Source organism: Schistocerca nitens, chromosome 4 (assembly GCF_023898315.1).
Source record: "Schistocerca nitens isolate TAMUIC-IGC-003100 chromosome 4, iqSchNite1.1, whole genome shotgun sequence".
Classification (NCBI taxonomy): Eukaryota; Metazoa; Arthropoda; class Insecta; order Orthoptera; family Acrididae; genus Schistocerca; species Schistocerca nitens.
In genome coordinates, this window is record NC_064617.1 from 492,395,624 (window position 1) to 492,421,229 (window position 25,606).

Sequence of the window (25,606 nt, forward strand, 5' to 3'; positions counted from 1 at the left end):
TGAGAAAGCTCAATGCTCTTGTCACAGAATAAAATAGAATAGGTTTTGTTAACCTCTGAACATTTTTATGTGCAATAGTTGTCACTGGAAATTGTTATAAATAGGCAGGATTACATTTTTAAATTATATTTACATAATTCATTGTCTAGGTTTAAGTAGAGTTATATTACCATGAAGTACTTACATTGTTTACTACTACAGTGAGGGATAGCATGCTGATTGTGATGTACCTCTGATATTCAATGACAACAAAGATTCTGGTTTGATTTAAGGATGATGATTAAGTGTCTCTTGTGAAGAATTATTGAAAAGTGTGACCATGATATTGTCATGAAAATACTGGTAGCTTACATTGCCTCTCAGGTTGAGGCTGTTTAATGTCTAGTGATATGAGGGTTATTTGAAAGTAAACATGCCAAATCCAACCAAGTGTTAATTAAAAACTAGATATATTAATCATTAGGGAGTTATCCGGGATCTTTATTTATACAAAATAGACAAAATGTGTATGTAAAAAAGTTATATCTGGAAAGTAATCAGTTATATTACTTCTGGGAATCTCGAAAACCGCACGAAAGAGAATCTGGATTATATTCTGCTCAATGATACATGTGATTAGGAGCTAGTTTTAGATATGAAGAAACTAATACTAATACTGTAGAAGAAAATGTGCAAGATGTAACTGACTATTTGTGAGATGGGAACAATCCACACAAGAATGTGTTTTTGTGGCTTCTGACAGAGATTACCTCAAGTACTTTTAACAACTGTTTTGTTGATTTATATTTCCAGTAGCATAACAGCCAAGTGTGAAACAGAACAATAGGGAGGGGGAGACCAGCCAGGGGCAGTATGATAGATAAGAATGATCTTTATGTCTCTAAATTTGATACAGAATGCAATGACACTTTACTGCAATCTGGCAAATGTAGAATTATTATTTGTTTGTTATGTCTTCCACAAGACTGTACAATCACTAGTGGCCAATTCAGAGCCATTCCAAAATTTCTTACAAATAAAAAAGAAAAGTTAATTCAGTTAGTATTTTATAACTGAAAGTAAAATGTAACTAAAATTATATTATTATTATTTCTTAAAGAGCCCATGCATTTGGCCAGATAATATTAATATCAGTTATAAAAAGAGTAGATGGTGTGGTACACCCTTATCATATAATTTTTATTAAAATTTGACAGTTATTTGTTTCATATGAGCTCATTATAATCCTTGATTCCTTGTACAAGCTTTTTTATGAGTTTTAGTATTTTTCTGGGGTATTCAATAATTACCATTTTTGTCAAAATAATATTTATGTCTCCCCCATGATAATGATAGAGTTGTGTATGTGCCTCAGTAATACAGATAGTTACTGGCTACGTGCAAGCACATCAAAAGGGTACCTGTGGAGAGAGGCCAGGCTAAAAAAAATTGTCTCTGAGGAGTAGTTACAGGGCCAGCAGTCTGGATGATTGATCTGGCCTTTTAACATTGGTCAACATGGCCCAACGAAGTGAGATAATGTTAACAGATAAAAACAAGGGATAACTATAGCTTTTAAATTCCCTGCTGACACTCAGATTTGCCGTGTGATTTACTGCATGGTAAAATATTCCAAAAGTAAAGTTGTACCCCATTTCAATCTCTGTATGACTGCTCAGGAAGATGTCATCAGGAAAAACAAATCTGACTTTTTATGGGTCAGAGCATGGAATGTTAGATGTCATAATCGAGTAGGAAGGTTAGAGAATTTGAAGAGAGGAGTGGATAGATCAAAGCTAGATAAAGTGGTGGGTAGTGAACTGCAGTGGCAGGAAGAATAGGACTTCTGGTCAGTTGAGAAAAGGTTTACCAACACAAAATCAAAGAAAGGGGAATGCAGAAGTCGGTCTAACAATGAATAAGAAAATAAGAATACAGGCCAACTAAGATCGACAATAGTAGCATAAGTGTATATGCCTATCAGCTCTGTAGATAATGAAAATATTGAAGAAATATATGTTGTGATAAAATAAATTATTCAGATTGTTAATGGAGATGAAAATTTAATTATGGCTGAGGACTGACACACATCAAAAAAAGTTTTGCATCATCCCAATTCCCAGAACTCCTGAAGATAAGGCGTTGACTGTGGATATTGTATCACAGGCACAGTCCCTTTGACTGTGCAGAGATGTCACTCAACCCGTCCAAAGATGTAAACAACCATGCACAAGCAGCGCCTATTAGATGGAGCGAGTTCAACAGCCGATCAATTCCAGTCATTCCACCAGGAAGGAGGTACACGGCTCGTGTTGTCTGTAGTTCAACCATGCCTTGACGGTCAATACTGTGGTTTGATCACGTCCGCATTATTATTTTGTGCCAGGGAGGACTCTCAACAAGAGAATTGTCCAGGTGTCTTGGAGTGAACCAAAGCGATGTCGTTCGGACATGGAGGCGATACAGAGAGACAGGAACTGCTGACATGCCCCACTCAGGCCACCAAAGGGCTACTACTGCAGTGGATGACCACTACCTCCGGATTATGGCTCAGAGGAACCCTGACAGCAAAGCCACAATGTTGAATAATGATTTTCATGCATCCACAGGATGTCGTCTTACAACTCAAATGGTGCGCAATAGGCTGCTTGATGTGCAACTTCACTCCTGACGTCCATGGAGACGTCCATCTTTGCAACGATGACACCATGCAGCGCAGTACAAATGGGTCCAACAATATGCCAAATGGACCACTCAGGATGGGCATCTCTTTCTCTTCACCTATGAGTGTTGCATATGCCTTCAACCAGACGTGAAGGTTCCCTGGGGTGGCATTATGTAGGGCTGATGTACACCACTGGTGGTCATGGGAAGTGCCATAACGGCTGCACAATACGTGAATGCCATCCTCCGACCAATAGTGCAACCATATCAGCAGCAAATTGGCTAGGCATTTGTCTTCATGGATGACAATTCATGTGCCCATCATGCACATCTTGTGAATGACTTCCTTCGGGATAACATTATCACTCAACTAGAGTGGCCAGCATGTTCCCCAGACAATGAACCCAATCGAATGTGCCTGGGATCGATTGGAATGGGCTGTTTATGGACAATGTGACCCACCAACCACTGAGGGATCCATGCCAAATCGCCGTTGAGGAGTGAGACAATCTGGACCAACAGTGCCTTGATTAACTTGTGGATAGTATGGCACGACGAATACAGGCATGCATCAATGCAAGAGGACATGCTACTGGGTAATAGAGGCACCGGTGTGTACAACAATCTGGACCACCACCTCTGAAGGTCTTGCTGTATGGTGGTACAACATGCAATCTGTGGTTTTCATGAGCAATGAAAAGCGCACAAATGATGTTTATGTTGATCTCTATTCCAGTTTTCTATACAGGTTCCAGAACTCTCGGAACCGAGGTGATGCAACTTTTTTTGATGTGTGTAGTAAGAAAAGGAAGAGAAGAACAGTAATAAACATGGACTGTGGGAAAGGAGTGAAAGGGGAAACTGCTTGAGAAAATTTTGAACAGACTACAATTAAATAATTGTTAACACCTGGCTTAAGAATCATGAAAGAATCTCATATAGTTGGGAGACACTCAGGGACATTGGAAGGTTACAGACAGATTATGTTGTAGAACAACACAGATTTAAAAATCAGACTTTAAATTATCTTGTGAAGGTACATTATATGACAGACAGTTCTTCACTTGGTGCAACATTGAGTGAAGCAACAAGGAATTGACATAGATTTAGCAAATGCGTAGCCATTGTGTGAAACATGTACTCCTTTTGAAAATTACTGTGAAGTGGTCATCAGCAGTTAAACACTGAACACAGTGTCCTGAAGTCTGGTGCTACCTTACATATCAGCACTTCAGGAAAGAACTGCATCCATCATACCCTGTTGCATGAGCATTCCAGTGTAAGACAGTTGGAACACACATTACTGTAAGTCAGTGCAGGTACTCCTTCAACCCAACTGGCCTGCCTTAATTGAAAGTGGAGGCAAAGCCAAATTTCACACAATGTTGTTGACTGTTTTCATATAAGCCATGGGTATGAGAAGAGTTACTCTCTGATATTTTTTATTATTTATGCAAATGTAAAAATTCTGCTACACATGAACATCCCATGTGACTTCCACAGATCTTCAATCATGTATGAAAACACATCATCCCACTTGAAGTATGGGGATTTCATTTCTAAGAAACTATTTGCCTGAGTATCTGGATAAGCATTATTGGTGGATACTAATTTGACCATAAATCTTTCCAGCCTGGCCATCTACACCTATTAATGCTGTTTTGACAGTGACTTGTCACAATTACTGGAAGGAGTGTGGCTTATTTATTCTAGTGTACATACAGTATCGCATACCAGCACACTTTATTTACAGATGAAGGCAATAAATGAATACACACTGCGCAGGGCCAGCAATTTGGCTAGCACATCACCAGCCTGAAATCAGTGGATATCTACTTGTGGGGTCACTTTAGGACACAGATCATTCAAGTAAACTGATAATCCAAATATAAAGGACATTTGGCAATTCAGGATGCTTGCTACAGTATTGGAGCTAATCCCAGTCTTCCACAGCATATGTGTCAGTCATATCTGCATTGTATTCACTTTAACTGGATGTTTAACACTTTGTACTCCTTGTATTTTAAAGAAAAGAAACAAAGCACTGATGCTGAGAATTTCTGGATTTTTTTTGCCTGTTCCACTCTATGATTATTTAAAAAGAGAAGAATTACCTGCATTTTGACCAGAGCCTGAACCATGTTGTTGGTCAGTTTGAGTTGTGTCTCCAGCTTGGCAGTAGCTTGAGGTTCTCTGACAAACACTCACCAGTCAATGAGCAACAAGGGAAACCAAACGGCTTTCAGAATAGAGACACTTTGACTGAAAGTTGAGTGTGACAGTGAAGTTATATGGTTGCATGTAACAGGTGTAGGTCAAACCAAGTTAATTGTAGGGTGATTTTTACCAGCCAACTTATTCTGTTGTGACAGATCTAGAGTCACTCAAAGAAAGTCTACTGTTGACTGCGTGTAAATACCCAGACCACGCAATACTAGTTGGAGGTGACTTTTAACCTGCCAATTATAGACTGAGATGTGTATGGATTCATTGTGGGGGTACAGACAGACACTCATGCAAAATACTTTTCAACACATTTTCTGAAAATTGTCTTGAGCAGCTAGACCGACAGCCAATACACAATGGAAATATCTTAGACCTTATAGCCACAAATTGGTTGGACCTTATCTGCAATGTTGTATAGAAAGAGGGATTAGCGATCATGATGTCACTATAGTAACTATGATTACAAAAGTTAATAAATCATTCAAGACACCTAGGAGAGTGTTTCTGCTACACAGAGCAGATAAGCAGTTATTGACATCTCACTTAGACAGTGAATTGGCATCACTTAGTTCCAGTAAGATGCATGTAGAGGAATTATAGGCAAAGTTCAAGCAGATTACAAATTGCAGTATGGTGAGTTATGTACCTAGTAAGTAGATAAAGGATGGAAAAGACCCACCTCGGTTTAATAACAAAATTCAGCAGATGCTGAGGAAGCAAAGGCTGTTGCACTCTTTTTTCAACAGGGAATGCATAAATGATAACAAGCGAAGGCGAAGGTTAGTAGAGATTTGTACACCTGTGAAAAGATCTATGTGATAAGCATATGACAACTACACCATCACACCTCAGCAAAAGATATGGATGAGACCCCGAGATAATTATGGTCAGTCCCTTGTAGACCATTCTGGTGTGGCAGTTGAAGATAGCAAAACAAAAGCCAAAGTTTTAAACTTCAAGTTCAAGAAATTGTTTGCACAGGAGAATTGTACAAACATACTGTTATTTGACCATCGTACAGGCTCCCATATGGATGACACGGTAATAAGCATTGAGAAACAACTCAAAGTTTTAAAGTAAATAAATCACCACGTCTGGATGGAATCCCAGTTTGATTTTACAAACAGTACTCTACAGCATTGGCCCCTTACCTAGCTTGCATTTATCATGAATCTCTCACCTAGTACAAGTCTCAAGCAACTGGAAGAATGCAAGTGATAACAGTATATAAGAATGGTAAAAGACCAGACCTGCAAAATTACAAATATCCCTAAATTCTGTTTGATTAAAGAATCCTTGAACATATTCTCAGTTCGAATATAATAAACTTTTTTGAGACTGAGAAGCTTATGTCCACCAGTCAGCATTGTTTTAGAAAGCATAATTCATGTGAAACTCAGCTTGCCATTTTCTCACATGATATACTGAGAACTATGGATGAAAGGCAACAGGCAGATTCCATATTCCGAGATTTCTGGAAAGCATCTGACACAGTGTTCCGTTGCAGGCTGTTAACAAAGGTACGAGCATATGGAATAAGTTCACAGATATGTGAGTGGCTTGAAGATTTCTTAAATAATGGAACCCAGTATGTTGTCCTCGACAGTGAGTGTTCATCAGAGACAAGGGTATTGTCAGGAGTACCCCAGGGAAGTGTGACAGGACCACTGTTCTTCTTTATATGCATAAATGATTTGGTGGACAGGGTGGGCAGCAATCTGCGGTTCTTCACTGATGATGCCATGGTGTATGGTAAGGCACCAAAGTTGACTGACTGTAGGAAGATACAAGATGACTTAGACAAAACTTCCAGTTGGTGTGACAAATGGCAGCTAGCCCTAAATGTGGAAAAATTTAAGTTAATTCAGATGAGTAGGAAGATCAAACCTGTAATGTTCACATACAGTATTACTACTGTCCTGCTTGACACTGTCAAGTCATTTAAATACCTGGGCATAACCTTGCAAAGCAATATGAGGTGGAATGGGCATGTGAGACCTGTGGTAGGAAGCGTCAACTTCATTTTATTGGGAGAATTTTAGGAAAGAGTGGTTCACCTGTAAAGGAGACCACATACAGGATGCTGGTGCAACATATTCTTGAGTGAGTGTTTGGGATCCATACCAGGTCGGATTGAAGGAATACATCGTAGCAATTCAGAGATGGGTTGTTAGATTTATTACTGATAGGTTCAAAAAAGATGTAAGCGTTCAGGAACTCAAATGGAAATCCCTGGAGGGAAGGCGATGTTCTTTTCGAGAAACACTACTGAGAAAATTTAGAGTAGCAGCATTTGAAGCTGGCTGCCAAACAATTATACTGCTGCCAGCATACATTGTGCATCAGGACCACAAAGATAAGATATGAGAAATTAGGGCTCATATGGGGGCATATATACAATTGTTTTTCCCTCACTCTATTTGCAAATGAAACTGGAAAGGAAATGACAAGTAGTGGTACAGGGTACACTCCATCACGCACTGTACGGTGGCTTGCAGTGTATCTAAGTGGAAGTTGTTGTAGATGTGCCACAGATAGTTGTGGAGAAACATGATGCATTGAGTCTTGGTGTCTGTCCATTCTGTCCACAGAAGCCTTCAGAACAGATCATTCCTATTGTACTTTTGTAGGCATGGAATCCCATGCTGTGCTGCATTGAAACCCACTATCCCAGTTTATTAGGTTGTCGTGCAGATATACTTCTATTGCAACTTTGACAATTGAGTCCCAGAACCCAGCGGCGCTGCATAGCTTCTTCATCTGTTCAGATTCAAAGGTTTCTTCCTTGTTGATGCTATGCTCTGCCAACTCAGGCTTGTTTGTCTGCCCTAGTCAAATATTTCTGATGTGTTCTGTAGGACATTGGGAAATGCATCACTATGTCTGTCCACATTCACACTCAATACTGTGAACACTCAGGGTCTGCAGTTCTAGCAGACTTTTTTTCAAGCAAAGCATATCCTAATTTTCTTTGTTGAATGGAAAATGGTCTTTATTTGATGTTTTTTCCATTCTTCTCTTCCATTCTCTTCTGTTGGTGCACTTGCAAATGGCAGGAATGCTTGCCTTCTTCTTCTTCTTCTGGTTAGTCCTCCCTCCTCTTTCCTGTCTTTAAGGCACATCTTATTCACATCTATTTTTGTAACCATTTCTTCAGAAAGTTTCCCGCTGATGCTGTAACTCATTCGGCAAGCTCTTCCTGTTGCAGATGGACTGGTTCTATGTGCTACAATGTTTATTACCAAGTTGAATTGTGCTGGATGGTGGCAACTCAAAGAGTTAAGGTAAGGGTCTGAGTGCATCTTTTTCCTGTAAACTGAGTGTCCCAATGTGCTGTCTGAACTTCTCTTGACCAAAATGTCCCATAATGGTAGCCTTTCATTTTCTTCTATGTCCATGGTGAACTTGATGATATCATTAATGCCATTCAGATTATATAGGAACTCCTGTATGTTTTCTCTGCCATGTGGCCACACAAAAAATGTGTCATCTAAGTATCTGCAGAATGCCTTCAATTTTAGGTGGGCGTTATTCAGTGCTACATCTTCAAAGTGTGCTCCATGCACACATTAGTCTGACCCAGAGCTAAGGGGGAACTCATGGCAATCCCACCTATTTGCTCATAGAATTTCCCACCATATTTGAAATTAATGGGGGTTACTACATGTCAAAAGAGTTTGCCTGTTTCCTCATTGAAGTGTCCTTCGAACAGAGTGAAGCAGTGTCACCTGGGTTAAAAGTGGCAATACATCAAAGCTGACTAGTAGGTCCTTCTTGTCCAAGCAAGTACCTTCACAAAATGTGTGGAGTTCTTGACATAGTAGTGACAGTGACACATGAGAGGTTTTAGCGGCTGTGCCAGACATTTGGCAACAGGCTGAAGTGGAACTCCCTCCCGAAGAATTCTGGGAGGCCATATGTTGGTGCCAGTTGGTGCCAGTGCCCTGGGATAAAGCCTTCTGATGGTATTCGTATCCTGTCCTGAGCTTCAGACTAGATTGATGGTCTCACATAACACAAATGTTGTCACATCCTTCCCTACTCGTTTGTATTACAGATCTTACAGTTAAGTTTTGATCTTCTGCCATTAGTCTTCTGACTTCAGTAGTACTGTCACTCTGCATTTATCTGCTGCTAAGACCACTATTTCCTAGTCATCATACCGGGCCAGTAGCACACTGTGTTCTGCTGCTGAAATGTTCTTTGGCATTCTTGACTTCCCAAGGATCTTGCAAGTTTCCCTTCCCAGTTTTTTAGTGACCTCCAAAGACAGCACACATATGGCTTGCTTGATGTTGCTGATGATTCACATTTTGGTAACATTTTTGGAAGTGGAGCAAAGTTTAGGCCTTTGGATAGCACAGAAATTGTTGGCTCATCCAGTTCTCTCTCTTTACCTGCACCACTGGCCACACCACATTCCCTCATCACCAGCACTTCTGGAGGTCCAGAGGAAATATAGATATGCAGAACACATCATACCAACACTTTGCCTGAAGATGATGAGTATGAAACTCATTGAAACATTGTGACAAGACACTGCCACCACTTGGCTGATCGCTTAAGAAGATATTATCACTGGAATATGCCAAAAAAGCTGCAATCACATACATCACACCACTATGGGGAGGATATTCAGTGGAGCTACAAGATTCTACAAAAGCTTCAAATCAAGGTGGCAGAGTTGCTCAGCAACTGGCCTTCTTGCTGTGCTGGCGGGATAAGGAAGTGATACCACAGTTTTCTAACTAACAGCATCCTGTCAACATGACAAGGACAAGATGCATATTATGACAGGCTAGTTCAGCTGTGGTATCAGACTGGAACTCAACAAGAATGCAAGAGCTTTGCTCACTCGCCACTTGTTCCTGGCTTTCAGTCTCCTAGCACATACCTGGGAATGGATGCATAGCACATTATGCAAGCATGGGGATCTACCAGAAAAAAGACACCAAGAAATAGTGTGATTAGTTTCTCCAACTTCCATGGGCTCAACAGCAGGAAGGCAATGTCAGCAACATTAAGACCATCACTAAGCTGACAGAGAGAGAACTGGATGAGCCAACAATTTCTGTGCCATCAAAAGGCCTAAAATTTGCTCCAGTTCCAAGAATGTTACTGAAACATGCATCCTCAGCAATAATGAGCAAGCCATACATAGACTCTCTTCAGAGGTCACTGAAGAAGTGAGAAGGGAGACATGTGGGGTCCTTGAGAAAGTAAGAATGCTAAAGAACAACATTTTGGCAGCAGAACACAGTGAGCCACTGGCCCTATGTGATAAGGATGTAATGGTCGTAGCAGCAGATAAAGGCAATGTGACAGGGCTACTGAAGTCAGAAGACTACTGGCAAAAGATTGAAACTTTACTGTAAGATCTGGTATTAAACAAGTGGGGAAAGATGCAATAACATCTGTGACACATGAGACCTTTGATCTATTCTACAGCTCAGGAGTGGATAGGAAAACCATCAGCAGGCTTTACGCCAGGGTGCCAGCACTAACACAACCAGATGGCATCCCAAAAATACGAAAGGAGGGAGATTCACTGTGGTCTGTGTTGAAGACCATAAACCCATCAACGTACAGGATAGTCAAACATTTGGCACAAACCTCTTGTGGGTCACTGCCCACACCAAGTCAAGAACTCCACAGAATTTAGAATTTATGAAAGTACTACATGAGTTACATTTTGATGAGAAGGGCCTACAAGTCACCTTTGATGTGAATTCACTTTTCATCTGTATGTCACTGGAAGATTCCTCAGCTCTACTTGAGGGAAACTTTGATGAGAACACATTGATTAGATTAGATTAATACTTGTTCCATCGATCATGAATACGACACTTGTTAATGATGTGGAATGTGTCAGGTTAATAAAGGATGTCTGTACAAGATATTACATTACACAATATATTGCATGACACCAATTTTTAAGTTGTTGTTGTTGTTGAGTGTCGTTCCCCCCCCCCCTAATTTATATCTAAGAATTCAGCCAATGAGTAGAAGGAGTTGTCATCTACAAATTCTTTTAATTTATTTTTAAATGTTAGTGGCTATCTGTCAGGCTTTTGATGCTGTTTGGTAGGTGAACAAAGACTTTTGTGGCAGCATAATTTACCCCTTTCTGTGCCAAAGTCAGATTTAACCCTGCATAGTGAAGATCATCCTTTCTCCTGGTGTTATAGCTATGCACACTGCTATTACTTTTGAACTGGGTTGGATTATTAACAACAAATTTCATATGTGAATGTATTATTATTCTGATTACACATTTTTGAGCAATGAATACTTTTCTACTCAACGATGAATTACCCCAGAATACGATGCCATACGAAAGCAGTGAATGAAAGCAGGCATAGTAAGCTAATTTACTGAGATTCTTATCACCAAAATTTGCAATAACCCTAATAGCATACATAGTGTACTAACCACCACTTATTTCAAACATGGTGGAAAATTCGACAAGCAAATAGATGGGGTTGCCATGGTTTCCCCCTTAGCTCTGGGTATGGCTAATCTATATATGGAGTGCTTTGATGATGTAGCACTGAATACTGTCCACATAAAACTGAAGGCATTCTACAGATAAGTATATGACACATTTTTAGTGTGACCACATGACAGAGAAAATCTACAGGAGTTTCTGTATCAACTCAATGGCATTCCGAGCAGCATCAAGATCACCATGGAGACAGAAGAGAATAGAAGCCTATCATTCTTCTTGGAAATTTTGTTCAAGAGAAGTCCGGATGGCACATTGGGATACTTGGTCTGCACAACAAACTAATAAACTGGGATAGAGGGTTTCAACTCAGCACAGTGTGGGATTCTGCATTTACAAAAATATCTGTTCCAAAGACAGTGGCATCTGTGGTCAGAATAGACAGACACTAGGACTCAATGTCCACACTGGGGCCACCTTGTGTTTCCCTATCACTGACCACACTGCATATCTCCACCACTGGTGTGGCATCTGCTTCCAGAGCTGTGTGACTGACCCACCAACAGAAGAGGTCAGCAGCCAACAGTTATATAGATACGCAAAACTCAACATCCTGACTTTTTGCCTGTAGATGATGGATAACATACTCATTGAAATGTTGCAGCAAGACTATGGCACCATCAGCTTATCACCCGAGAAGGTTTTATACTGAGAAAGCTTGAAATCACATATACTGAAGAAGCTTCTGACTGCCTTGCAACGGCTATGAAGTGAACAACAAGTAGGATGTGATGCTGTTTAATTGCTGTCTTTGAAACATTTCCAAGATTTAACTACAAAAAAAGACTCAGGTCTGAAGTAACAACAAATTTTGGACTTCCTTTCCTAAACTGTGGGCCTACTTTAATTGCCATTTTGAATGTTTAAAAGCAGGCCTCATAGTCAGTTCTCTGTGTTATTTGGAGATGTATTATACAAAATACATATGCACAGTTCTGTGTTTAAGTCTGTTTTGTTATTCGATTTTTCTATGAATGCTGGTACAATATTTTTTTATAAATGATCAGTTATCTAAAAAATCAGTTGTCCAATGTTGTTTAACGTTCCTCTTTTTCTGCATCTGCCAGTGTTTCTCTCATGTACAAAGTGCCTTCAGTTTAAATCTACCTGCTTGTAATTTGTCTTTGCTGTTCCACTTCTCATGACGAAATTTAAACTGTCCTTTTCTTCTGCTTTAGTTACTTACTACAGTCATAGTTATTTGTTAGTACTGGATTTAAAATTTCTGATAATATGTGTGTCATAATGAATCTAACATAAAATATGCTGGCTAAAAATAAATTAACAAGTAATTAAAGTAACACTGTTCTGAGTAACAACAATATGGAAAGGACATGTAATTTACCACATAGAGGATGGTTAGATTCACAGACAGGGACAATGGAAGAGACTGGTAAAATATTAAGCTTTTGCACAAAGCCCTTCTTTTGAAATAGAAAACACACAAACGTGGCCACTGTCTCTGGGCAATGGAGCCTGACTGCCCATGAGTAAGTAAGAGTCGTGCATGTGTGAAAGTGTGTGTGTGTGTCTTCTATTTCGAAAGAAGGACTTTTTTTGAAAGATTAATATTTTACCAGTCTTTTTCATTCTGCCCGTATGCAACTCTACATCTAATGTACGTGGTGAGTAGCAGTCTGTTGCGGGTTGATATTTGTAATTATAGATACTCTCGAAATATTGATTATCCTTGAATTAATGTTTTATATTCCATGATGTACGTTCCTTGGAGAGAAATAAAATTAATGTTGTATTGGAATCATCGTGTTGTGTGTCTGTAATATTTTGGTGCCGAAACCCGGGAAGAAATTGCGATTTCCTGCGTGATTTCAACAATTAACGGCTTACTTCATGCTGTAGGAAACAAGAGACGACGTCAGACCGCATCACAAGCTAAGTCCATTCCAATATAATATGATCACATGAACTGGTTGCTTCAAAACAATTTTTGCGGCTTTGTACTGCAAGCCTGAAACTTGCACTCAGAGTAGCTAGTTTTATTAAAATGTTTTTGTTCACTTACGTTTGCGCATACGCTGCTGGGTAAACGTTTAAGCTATTCACAAGTGCACTCGTAAACAATCTTACAACAGCCGTCTTTAGTAAGACATAATGCAGGACTGATCAGAGATACAGTTAGCAAACTTCAAAAGAAAGCGAACTAGGGAGAGGACTAATGCTACGCGGTTTTGTGTGGCTGTTGATGCTCTTACCATAGAAAGCCTGTTTGATGATTTTGAACATTACAGGGAACGTCTTCAAGAAACTCTAGAGAAGTTTGTTTCATTAGATGACACTATTCATAATTTTCTCTCTGACGATGAATACAATGCAGACGTGCTGAGCTGTGAGGAATATATAGACAAAGTCAAACATGCTATACAGAAGGCTACATAAGCAATTGATTACAAGCTTTCAGCCACAACGTCGCAGATGAATACACGTCACCACCAGTGCTCACACAACCAACTGTATTCCACTCTGTCAAGCTACCAGCAATTAAGCTTGAGTCATTTTGTGGAGATGTCGAAATGTGGTCCCACTTCTGAGAACAATTTGAATCGACCATTGATAAAGACCCATCCCTATCTACAGTAAACAAACATGTTTTTCTAAGAGGGTATCTGTCAGGCGAACCAAAGTTACTAGTAGATGGAATACCTATAACGGCTAACACGTATGAAGAAACAAAGAAAATTTTATTGAATAGATATGGAGATAGCAATCACATTATACAGGCGCACCTCGATTATTTGGATGCGATAAAGCCTGTACAGTCAGCGACACCTGAAATGCTGAACAGTACATTCCTGGAATGTAACCATTGTATTCAAGCACTGCTTGCCTTAGGAGAAGACGTCATGGCATACGGTAAAATTCTCACTCCGAAAAGCAAACAGAACATCTGGAGAACTAACAGCATCAGATTTGGACGAAGCATGCACTTACTGGATTCAAGTTGTTCAACAGCAACATTTGCACTCGAACTGCATGCCCTATACAACAACATGCCTCTACCACGTAATTCTCAGATAGCTCGCTGCAACCCATTCTTGGATAATGCTCTTATTCGTCTCGGTGGATGGCTGCAGTTTGCAGAATTAACCAGAGATCAATGCCACCCATCTTCTTGATGGACATAATCATTTCACACGTTTACTGATCCAGCAGACTCACATTTGTTTGCATCACCTTGGAGTAAACATAGTGTTATCTGAACTGAGAACATAATTCTGGATCCTTAGAGCTCGACAGGCAATTAAACATGTTCTACACTGTTGCCTACCTTGTAAGATGGTGAAAGCTCACGTTGTTCAACAAACTGAGGCTCCATTACCAGCTGAACAAGTTTCACCACTGAAACCATTTACAGTAACAGGTATTGACTTTGCTGGTCCATTATATGTCAGACAAGGACATATTATGAAGAAAGCGTATATTGCTCTATTCACATGTGCAACAACATGAGCCATACACCTGGAACTATGCTCAGATATGTCAACTGACAGATTTCTTCAAGCCCTACAAAGGTTTGTCAGAAGATGAGGAGTGCCCAGCACAATTTACACTGATAATGCTGCTACCTTCCATGTCACGCATTTAGAGCTGAAGGAGCTCTGGCAGGCTCTCAGGGCAAGCAAGATGCACAAGTACCTCGCCCAACAAGCCATCACTTGGAAATTCATTGCCCCACACGCGCCTTGGTGGGGAGGATTCTGGGAACAGATGGTGGGACCTGTCAAACGCTGCCTGAGAAAAGTTTTAGGACAGTCACAGTTGGACAAAGAAGGTCTCAACACAATCCTGGTCAGCATAGAAGCAGCACTAAACTCTAGACCAATTACACAAGGGGGAGAGGAATCTGAGCCACTGACGCCCACACATTTCCTTGTAGGTGATCGACTCACAACACTACCTACTGATCCAGAATCATCAGTTAGAAAGGACTTGTCCAAGGAATTTCAACGACTGCAGAAGATGGTAGAACATTTCTGGAACAGGTGGAAGAAAGAATATCTGATCCTGCTCAAAAACTTCCATGAAACTCATCAACCTAGGCCAGGTTCAGGAAGACTCCAGCCGGGTGATGTCGTTCTTCTACAAGAGGATGTTCGTCCACGACACATGTGGAGGAAGGTGCGGATAGAAGATCTTCATGAAGGATGAGATGGGAAAATATGAACTGTAACCTTATGAACTTCAGAAGGATCCATAATCTCACATCCCGTTCAACTGTTCATTCCTCTAGAAGCTGACCAGGGTGGGGAGGGTGTTGAGGGTTGATATTTGTAATTATAGACACTCTGGAAATATTGATTATCCTTGAATTAATGTTTTATATTCAATGATGTACGTTCCTTGGAGAGAAATAAAATTAATGTTGTATTGGAATCTCAGTGTTGTGTGTCCGTAATGCAGTCTATCCTTTCCATATTATTGTTGTTCTATCCAGGTCTTCCCACTGTAAGTTTGTTTTGAGTCCGTAACTAGCACTTATCATGAAGTATAAGGAGTGTTCAAATGAGAAGCTATGAAATGTCAAAACAATCAAACCAGTCAAAAGTTGCCTATGCTACTTTGGGAGAGTCAAAAGTTGCTTATGCTACTTTGGGATAACCTAGTGCGGCATCTAGGGATGTGGATGTAGCTTTGTCACCTCCTCCTATGAAATTTAAAACTTGTGCATTCAGCAGGCATGGTGATGCTCACTGCCCTTACCAATGTCCAAGGCCAAATACTAATTGAATTCCTCAAGCACGGAGAAACCATTATGAATGAGGTGTACAATGAGACACTCCATAGCCCATGCAAGTCTGTCAAGAGCAAACAGTCATGGCTACTTGTGGAAGGAGGGATTTCATTACATGATAATGTGTGCCCTCACATCTCCAAGGTGACACAAAGTATAATGGCTAGGTTCATGTGGGGGTAGTGTGAGCATCTCCCTACAGCCCGAAATTGTCACCCTATAACTTCCATCTGTTTGGTCTGCTAAAAAGACATCCCAAAAGGAAGTCCTTCAAGCCGGATGACAAAGTGAAGTACATAGTAGAGGACTGGCTCCTGTGATAGATAGAGAAATCCTTTAGATAGAGAAATGCTTTAGCTCGTGAAACAGTGGGACAGTTATGCTCAGTCCTCTGCTGATTACTTTTGTAAAGACTTCAATTACACCCACAGGGTTGTTTATACCTTTTCTTCTTAACACCCCTCATACATTGTATCTATAATGTCAACATTAAAACATCGTAAACAATAATCAAATATAAAAATATATAATATGACTAATGATAGATAAAAATTGACATTCTAAAGAGAAGACAGAAAAATTCCAGGTGGCCACTGAATGATTAATGTATCTTGAACTTTTGAAGCCACTTGCATTATCTTCACAAACAGGACAGAAAGACCTTGTCTTTTATTTCAGTTTCATGTCTACTTGTTTATGGGCATAAAAGTTCAATCTTCATATTATAATTACTCTATGATAAAGAGTCTAAATAGAAAGAGTCACTAATTCAATTCTTGTTACTACATAGCATAACTTTTAGATTAGACACTTACCTTTGCTATAGACATTAACTGTGCTACCTGGATTTATAATTGCAGTCTGCATAAACCATGGAAGCCCAAGACAGATCAGTATATCAAACACATTACTGCCCACTGCATTTGAAACTGCCATATCACCATACCCTGTACAGAGGAGAAAGTAACTCAGTATTCTACATTCATAGTCTTTGAATATGGTTGCAGAAAACAACTGCTCCAGAGAAGTTCTAGCTAAGATCTCTAGCATTATCTGCCTCTGATTCTGATATCACTTGCATGATTTGCATATATTCAAAATCTGAGACAAGCATGATATACAATGATCAGCAGAATATTATGACCACCTATTTAATAGCTGGTATGTGTACCCTTGGCATGGGTAACATTGGCGACACATTATGGAATGGTAGGTTGCTGGAGGGAGTTGGCATCACATATACACACACAAGTCACCTAATTCCCGTAAATTCCAGGGAGGGAGGGGTGATGAGCTTTGACATAATGTTCAGTCACATCCCAGATGTGTTCAATCAGGTTCAGATCTGGCAAGTTGGGGGGCCAGCACGTCAATTGGAAATTGCCATTGTGTTCCTCAAGCCACTCCATCACACTCCTGTCCTCGTGACATGGTACATTATCTTGTTGAAAACCACCACTGCCATCGAGAAACATGACGGTCATGAAGGGGTGGACGTGGTCTGCAACCAATGTACAGTACTCCCTGGCCATTATGGTGATTTGCATGAGCTCCACTGGACCCATGGATACCCACATGGATGTTTCCCAGAGCATAATGGAACCGCTGCCAGCTTGTCTCCATCCCACAGTACAGTTGTCAAGAAGCTGTTTCCCTGGAAGACGATAGCTTCGTGCCCTCCCATTGGCGTAATGAAGATGGTATTGGGTTCATCAGACCCTGCAACACTCCACTACTGTGCCACCATCCAGTGCTGCTGGTTGCGTGCCCATTTCAGTTCTAGTTGCAGATATTGTGGTATTAACATTGACACATACATGGGTTGTCGGCTGCAGAGGCCCATCGTTAGGAGTATTCGGTGTACTGTGTGTTCACACTCACTTGTTTCCTGCCCAGCATTAAAGTGTGATGTTATTTCCAGCATAGGTCACCACCTGTTTTATGAGTCTGCCCAGCCTATGACGCGAAATCTGTAATGAGGGGTGGCAGCCTAACCCCACGATGTCTCAAAGTGGTTTCACCTTGGTTTTGCTATGTGTTGAAGATTCACACTACAGCACTCCTCAAACACCCTAAAAGTCATGTAGTTTCTGAAATACTCATGCTGAGCCTCCAGGTCATCACACTCTATCCATGGTCAAACTCAGACAGATTGTGCGCCTTCCCCATTCTATACATGGACAGCACGCTCACTGATACTACATGCACCATATGTGTGTCTGACTAGCAGTCATTCCTTGCCAGGTAATGCTGCTGTCACCTGGATAGTAGGTCAGCAGTCATACTGTTCTGGCTGATCAGTGTATTTCATGTTAAATTTTATGCATGGTTGCTTCTCACTATCGTAAAACACTGTAATATGATAACTTCACTTTATGACACTGCTGTCATATAATCTAGAAACTTTGTGACCATTAAGAGATAAAAATAACAAAACATCCATCAAAACATTGCCTGAGTTTTTAAACTCAATCATGGTTTAAATCCAAGCACAATAGTCAATTCATAATTCATGCTATATGTGTGTTTGGCCACAGGTGCACACCATGTACATCCAACATTCTAACCTCTTGTCTTTTCTGTGTATGACCAATGTTAAACATCAGGTGTCTGGTACACATTCTCAAATCTCATGAGAGCAATAGTTAAAAAATGTTCGTATGCAAACACTAACCAACTAGTAAATGCACTTTCTCATTAAATCCGTTGTTACGAACTGGTCACAGACTGAAAAGAATAGTAAGAGTTACCTATACAGCACCAAGATCAAAAATAGTCCTCATTTCTCACAATGTAAGCTTACTGTTGAAAAGAAAGGACCAGACTGTGTTGCTACAAAAATATTTGATGTCTGTTGCAAATTAAGGTGTCTGACAGGCATTGAAAACAGTTTTAAAAATAAATTCACAAAATTGTTGACAACTCCTCCTACCCCAGTCACAAGTATCTGAACAGGCCCATTTACTAAATTTAAGTGTATCAAAATGAATAGACCTATTCACTTAAAAAATGTAAAATTACAAGGATAGAATGACTGGCCAGTACTAAACTTCAGGCAGAGAAATTTCAACTGCTGATAATATGTCATAGCAAACTTCAAGCTGCCATATTACTTGACTGATTAAAAATGAAATTGCAATATCACCCCAGAAATGAGAAACAGTGGTGTTTCCTCACAAACATATGGATCATCTCACTCCACAGATAAAGTTGGGAAAGCATACAGTATCAGTAACCTTGACTATGGCACACAACTACATGGTATGCCCACATCAGTTGTTGCAGCAAGTTTTGAATGTGACCACTTCCTTAATAAAAGAGATGTGTTTCACAGTAGCAAATATGAAATTCTTCAATAGAGGAGATGTGTTTCACAGTAGCAAAGATGAACAAGTGCTCATAGCTCTTAAGGTATGCATTTTAGAGCTCATGTTTACTTGGCGTTTTTTCTTGTTTTGGTGTAAGGAACCTGTCCCCAAGGTTTGTAAAAGTATTTTTGGAACATCCTGTATACAAACACACACACACACACACACACACACACACACACACACACACACACACACTGAGAGACAAGCACCATGTGTGGACAAGAGCTGCCCTGTGAAAAAATAGCACAATGATACTGTCACCTGAGAGGTAACACACAAGGATGCAGGATGTCCAAGGCATACACTTGTGCCATCAGAGTTCCCTCAATCACTACCAGTCATTAACCTGAAACTATACAAATTGGCTTCTCAAACCATGATGCCAGAAGTAACACCACAGTGCCTTTCCAAAACATCGGAAGAATGGGACCTCTCTCAATGTCACCACCATATTCGCCAATGCTGGCTATCTAGGGTAGTGCTGAACCACGATTCATCACTGAACACAGTGTGATGCCATTCATAAGCAGTCATAGACATGGTTCCAGGTAATGGCACCATCCCAAGCACAGTCATTTGTGTTGTGGTGTTAATGGCAGCCTACGCATGGGGTGGTAATTTCTTAGTCTGGCAACTACTTGTTAATCTACAACCAATGGTGCCAGACAATGCAAGATGTTGCTCTCAGATTGCAGGTGCATTTGGAAAGGGGTTACGATGTGCTTGGTGCACAATATTGTGATCCTCCCTTATGGCGGTGTCAAATACTGACAATACTGTCTCACACAAGTACACAGCATCTCCACACCTTTCACAGTGATCACTCAGCATCTGATGCTGCTCATGCTCTAACAAGCCTGGTAATAATGCTAAACATGAAGAACACTTATGCACTCTGGCGACCACTCTACCTGTCACAGAGAATTGCAACTCTATAACATTTTAGATCCAAGATAGGAGGAAGTCCAGCATCAGTCATAAATTTTTAATCTGTTTATTGCAGACTGATTTCAGCTACTATTTAGCTATCTTCAGTGCAATTACATTCAAGTCATGATGACTCATCATAAATAGAAATGCACATGGCATGTAACTGTACTGAATATAGCTACACTGTAGCTGAAATCGATCTGCAACAAACAGATTAAAAATTTATGACCGATGCTGCTTCTAGCTTGCATTTCATTAATATGGCCATGGAGCATGCTGTTCCTGATGGAAATGAATCTGAAGTCTAATTATTTACATACTACAGTATTTTCTAAGTGTCAATCACTGAGTTATGAATCAGAGTAGTTATTGTGTACACCTTATCTGTCAAAGGCACTAAGACGCATATTTTAAATCAGTGCCTGACCCTCAATTATTCCGTGGCTTCTTTGTACTGAATATTCAATCTATAGATTTGCTCATGTCTTGTAATTGTACTGAATGGACATACTGAGTAGAGATAGGCCCAATTAGCCATATTGTATCATTTAAATTGATAAACTTGTAAGCATGATTGTAGCAGATGTTGCTACATAAATTAAATAATTTACTGGTGAGAACTTTAACAAAATATTATTGTTATTATTATTTTCATTCAAGAATTAGCCATTAATATCCTTGTTATTTCTGTTCCATGTGGTGCTTGTTATGAGTAGTCTGGTAATTGTTTACTGAATTGATGGTTCAGCAAATAGGGTCTGCCATCTTCAGAATTAATTATAATATTTACAACTTAAAGATCTTTGTTGCTAATTGTTAGCTGAACAAGGAAGCATGCACATTGTGTATGAGGGTATAAAGGGTATAAAAAAGGATCAAAGAAAAAATACTTAAAGTTCTTAGTTCCAGAAATGTAACACGCTGTCTCCTGGATGATAGGACATATTGATGTGGTTTAGTGAAACGTAATAACTTTTTATACCATTGTATTTGTGAAAATGTCCAAAATATTGAATAAAACAGGTGCTATGATGGCGAAACAGAAAGCTATGTTGGGAAAACAAGACAAAATCTCTACTGAAATTACAGAATTGAAACAAGCTCAGGCTGGACTACCTGAAGCTATCACCGAATTAACTGATAAAGTAGGAGAACTAAATCAGTCTTAGGAATCACAATCTGAAATCACTTGTCAGTTGTCCAAACATGTTAGTAACTTATCTCTTGAACAAGAAAAAATGAACAATCTGAATTGCAAAGTGAGTGATTTGCAGCCAAATTTGCAAAATGGACATTTGTAAATGATGAAAGAATTGCAAACGAAATCGACATAAAATAGTTTAGGTGGCTATGCATCTTGAATGAATGTGAAGGTTCGACAAATGCAGAAAAAAGTGAACTGAACAAGATAAAAGAACAGAAAGTAAAAGATTTCCTGCAATGTGACTGTGCCATTGCCGAGCAGACTGACTTAGTAAATATGGGATTAGATGAAGATTAAAGAGCTTGTGCGTGGCACTCACTCAGTAAGACACAAACCTGAAAGCACCGATAAATCAGACGCATATGAGGGAAATATGAGCTGCTGCTCATCTGTTGCAACAAAATGCAATACATGATGGGTGCTGCACTGAACTGTACATCAGTATTCATGGAAGGGGATTTGATGACGCACCAGCAGTTTCAGACTTTTCTGACAGATAAAAAGAGTATCCATCTCTTTGTATTTATTTATTTATCTGTGCATTCTACTGTGCTTTACTGCACTCATGAAATGTTGTCCCCAAAATTAGATCTGTGAGTGGATATATTCACAAAGTGCTGCAATCTGTGCTACCAAGACAGCAGAATAGTTGTATATATGACTGAGTTTGAAAGATCATTTCTGGACAATCATTGGTCAAATGGTAACAGGAACAGCTCAGGAAAATGTGCTCAATATGGGACTCTTCAGCCTCCATCAACAAATCCTGAGACATTAATTTGAAAAATATGTCAACAAGATGTGGTACTGAGGAGAGCTAATGTCACATCATGACATTCTGGAGATCCTAAGGGGAAAATTTCCCATTGATGTACATGAGAAGTTAATACATATATCAGAATCAAACTCAGAGAAATTTATGACTCAATCGACCTGATACAAGAGGACATAAAGACTAGGGCAAGTCAAGCCATGAATCATCTGATGGTTTCTGGCACTAGTAATGGTCATAGATAACACACATCAGGTGACTATCTTGCCTGCCACAAACATCAAATGGCTGCTCAGGGTGAACAACACAGTATTGGTTACAATAACTGTAGTAACAACTGTAACAAGCAAAAATGACAAGAGCAGAGGTATGACCCTGAGTAAATGCCAAACACCAACCACCAGTGGCACAAATACCACTACGAGAGGCAAAATAATCACAACTGGAGGAATCAACCACCAGTAATATCTGAAGATGATGATGATAATCATTCAACAAAACATTGGCAGCAAAACTATACATGACTGCATCTATCCCCAAAATATGGGTGAAGGAATGGAGTAGGGACTGTGATGGAAAACTAAATCTTTTACATTACAAAGACAGTATGGACATTAGCCACGAGGCGACATTGCAGTGACTGTGTTTTTTTTTTTAAGATGTACGATGCAATGTTCCTGCAGACATGTGTGTCTTGGTATCCAGCAGTCTTTGTTAGAAACTGAATTATACTTATTTATAATATGCAAACAATTTGATTTATTTTTATCAAACGTTCTGAATGTCATACCAAAAAACTGACTGATTCTAAGTGCCAAGAAGAAAATTTTTGTTTCAACTTCTATTATTACAGAGACACTACATTTTATTTGTGATATTCAAGTAAAGAAATACAGCAGTAATACTTTAATTATTAGAACTGTAGCCAACAAAAATCGTTTCTCATTTCTTTTAAATTTTTTACAAGAGAGTTACACAATTAAATTTAAGAAAAAAATGTCTCAGTACTGGCTTACATTTCTTAAACAACACAATTCTTGGGATCTGACATTTCAATGTTTCCTGCAAAACTCCTTGTACTGTCCAGAAAATAATGGCAACATCATGGACAGGTCTTTCTCTTTTGAAGCTGATAAAAATGGTTGGTCTTTCAGATGAAGTATGCATGATATACATCTGCCATTGTCTTTCCTTTTTTAAAAAATATATAGACATTTTTGCATTCTTTTGTTTCAGAATAAGAATTTTTACATAGCTATTTGAGATGTATAACTCTGAGACACTTTGATTATACTGCACTTGCATATCTTATGGATCTGTACTGACAACAATGTTTAAGCTGTATCTTTAAAAATCAAAGGAGTCAGTTGTATGCATTGGAAACATGGAATGGGATCATAGCTTTAGCTGAATCAATAATTTTGCATAAATCCTGTGGAACAAAGGCCTTGCCTACCTTTACTCATTTCTCTATAATTGCAAAATATCTGTCACAGCTCAAAGAACTGTGCCCACTAACCAACAACCTTGAAACTTTCCCAGGTTAGATGGAGGGGACTTCGACACATGGCACAAAGACAATGCATCATCAAATAATGAATGTTTGATGTGTTTTCTTCATGATTTGACACTTTGAATAAATGTACACATGCAACAGAGTACTGAAAACACAATGCCGCTGAAAACACATTTTGTGGAAAAATGGCAGTTACAACATTTTCTGTTTTCACTCTTCAGTTAGAAAGAATACTCCAACTCTGATTCAACCCCACAGCAACATTTCCAACAAGAACAGGACACAACACAACACTAATTGATAATTTCTAAATCCCACCATCTTTAGCAAAATCGATATGAGTCCCATAATAAATGGTTTATCTGACTATGACGGTGAAACTGCAGCAATAATGTATTCCCATCAAACAGGTTTAATTAAGAAATGAAAAGTAAAATTTCACATAATTATAAACGACAACACAGTTAACTAGCCAGAGAGAAATTACAGGTCGAAAAATGGAAGAAGTTTACCAAGACCACAAAATACACATAGAATTTAGTTCTTTATTACAGTGTTATGAATACAATTTTCATTTTTCAATGGATCAAGTGGATGCCAAGAAAAACAGTGGCTAACATCTGGTATCAGAATATTTTGTACTAGGCAGAGAGAGCTTTATTTAATGCTAAGGACTAGCTCTAATCAAGACTTAAAAATGCTCAACAAGCAATATTGCAAATTTCTTCCACATAATCAAAAAGCTAAAAATTGTGTACTAATACGCAAAAAATTGAAAATTAACAGAAATAAAAATACAAGAACAATTTACTGTGTTATAAGGAATGGAATAAGTAAACTCAGCAAAGCAAATGATGTTCCACTCCCAGATGACAGTAGCTACTAAATTCATCCAGATCTGTGGCTGAGTAGTTAGCGCAGCCGATTGCCATGCAGAGGACCCACGTTCAGTTCCTGGTGTTTCCAGCAATTTTTCTGTGGTGAGAGGCTCGTGCTGCCAACTGAGAAGCTCCATGACTGAATAGCAATGGTCCCAAGTCACAAAATCTGACAATGGTTGAAGAGCAATGTGCTGGCCCTATGCCCCTCTGTACCACATCCAATGACGCCTTTGGCAGAGGACGGCATGGTGGGTGGTCAGTACCTATGGGCTCATCAGAGGCTGTGGATTTATGAGGAGCTACTAAATTCAACGAATTCTTCCTAAGAGTAACTGGAAACAAGGAAACAAAAAAATAGTCCCTCAAAAGCAGATCCAGTAAATGTACTTAAGACAGGCAATTCATATTCCACCACCAGATATCAGTTTTGCCAACTCATGCATTAGAGATATCACAAAAATCATTGGGTCACTAAAGGTACCAACTCTTCTGGCTATGTTGATATACAAGGTGGAATCCAAAATTTTCGGGACTGGTGCTGCCATCTGGAAAGTAGAAGTAGTAGATCTTTGCACCACTAGGTGACAAGAGCTGCATATCTGATGAGTTAGTGTGCAGAGTGGCATTCAGATGGGAGGATGTATTGCATGTCCACAGTGATTTCCAAAATACTCTGTGTTTGGTGTGTCACGATTTTACGATGGATCCGCAAACAGAACAGCGCACGTGTATCAAATTCTGTGTGAATCTCGGGAAAAATGCTATGGAGACCCTTGCAATGACTCAACAAGTGTTTGAGGGACAGCAT

At 39.4% G+C, this 25,606-nt stretch overlaps 1 protein-coding gene across 1 annotated transcript in view; it reads right to left on the reverse strand.

Moving 5' to 3' along the window:
* Positions 1-25,606, reverse strand: part of LOC126253098 (probable sodium/potassium/calcium exchanger CG1090) — a 538,377-nt gene that overhangs the window by 12,280 nt on the left and 500,491 nt on the right. Inside the window, exon 10 of the mRNA XM_049954205.1 lies at positions 16,940-17,071. Coding sequence (XP_049810162.1) covers positions 16,940-17,071 — 132 coding nt within the window. The remainder of the gene's footprint in view (positions 1-16,939; positions 17,072-25,606) is intronic.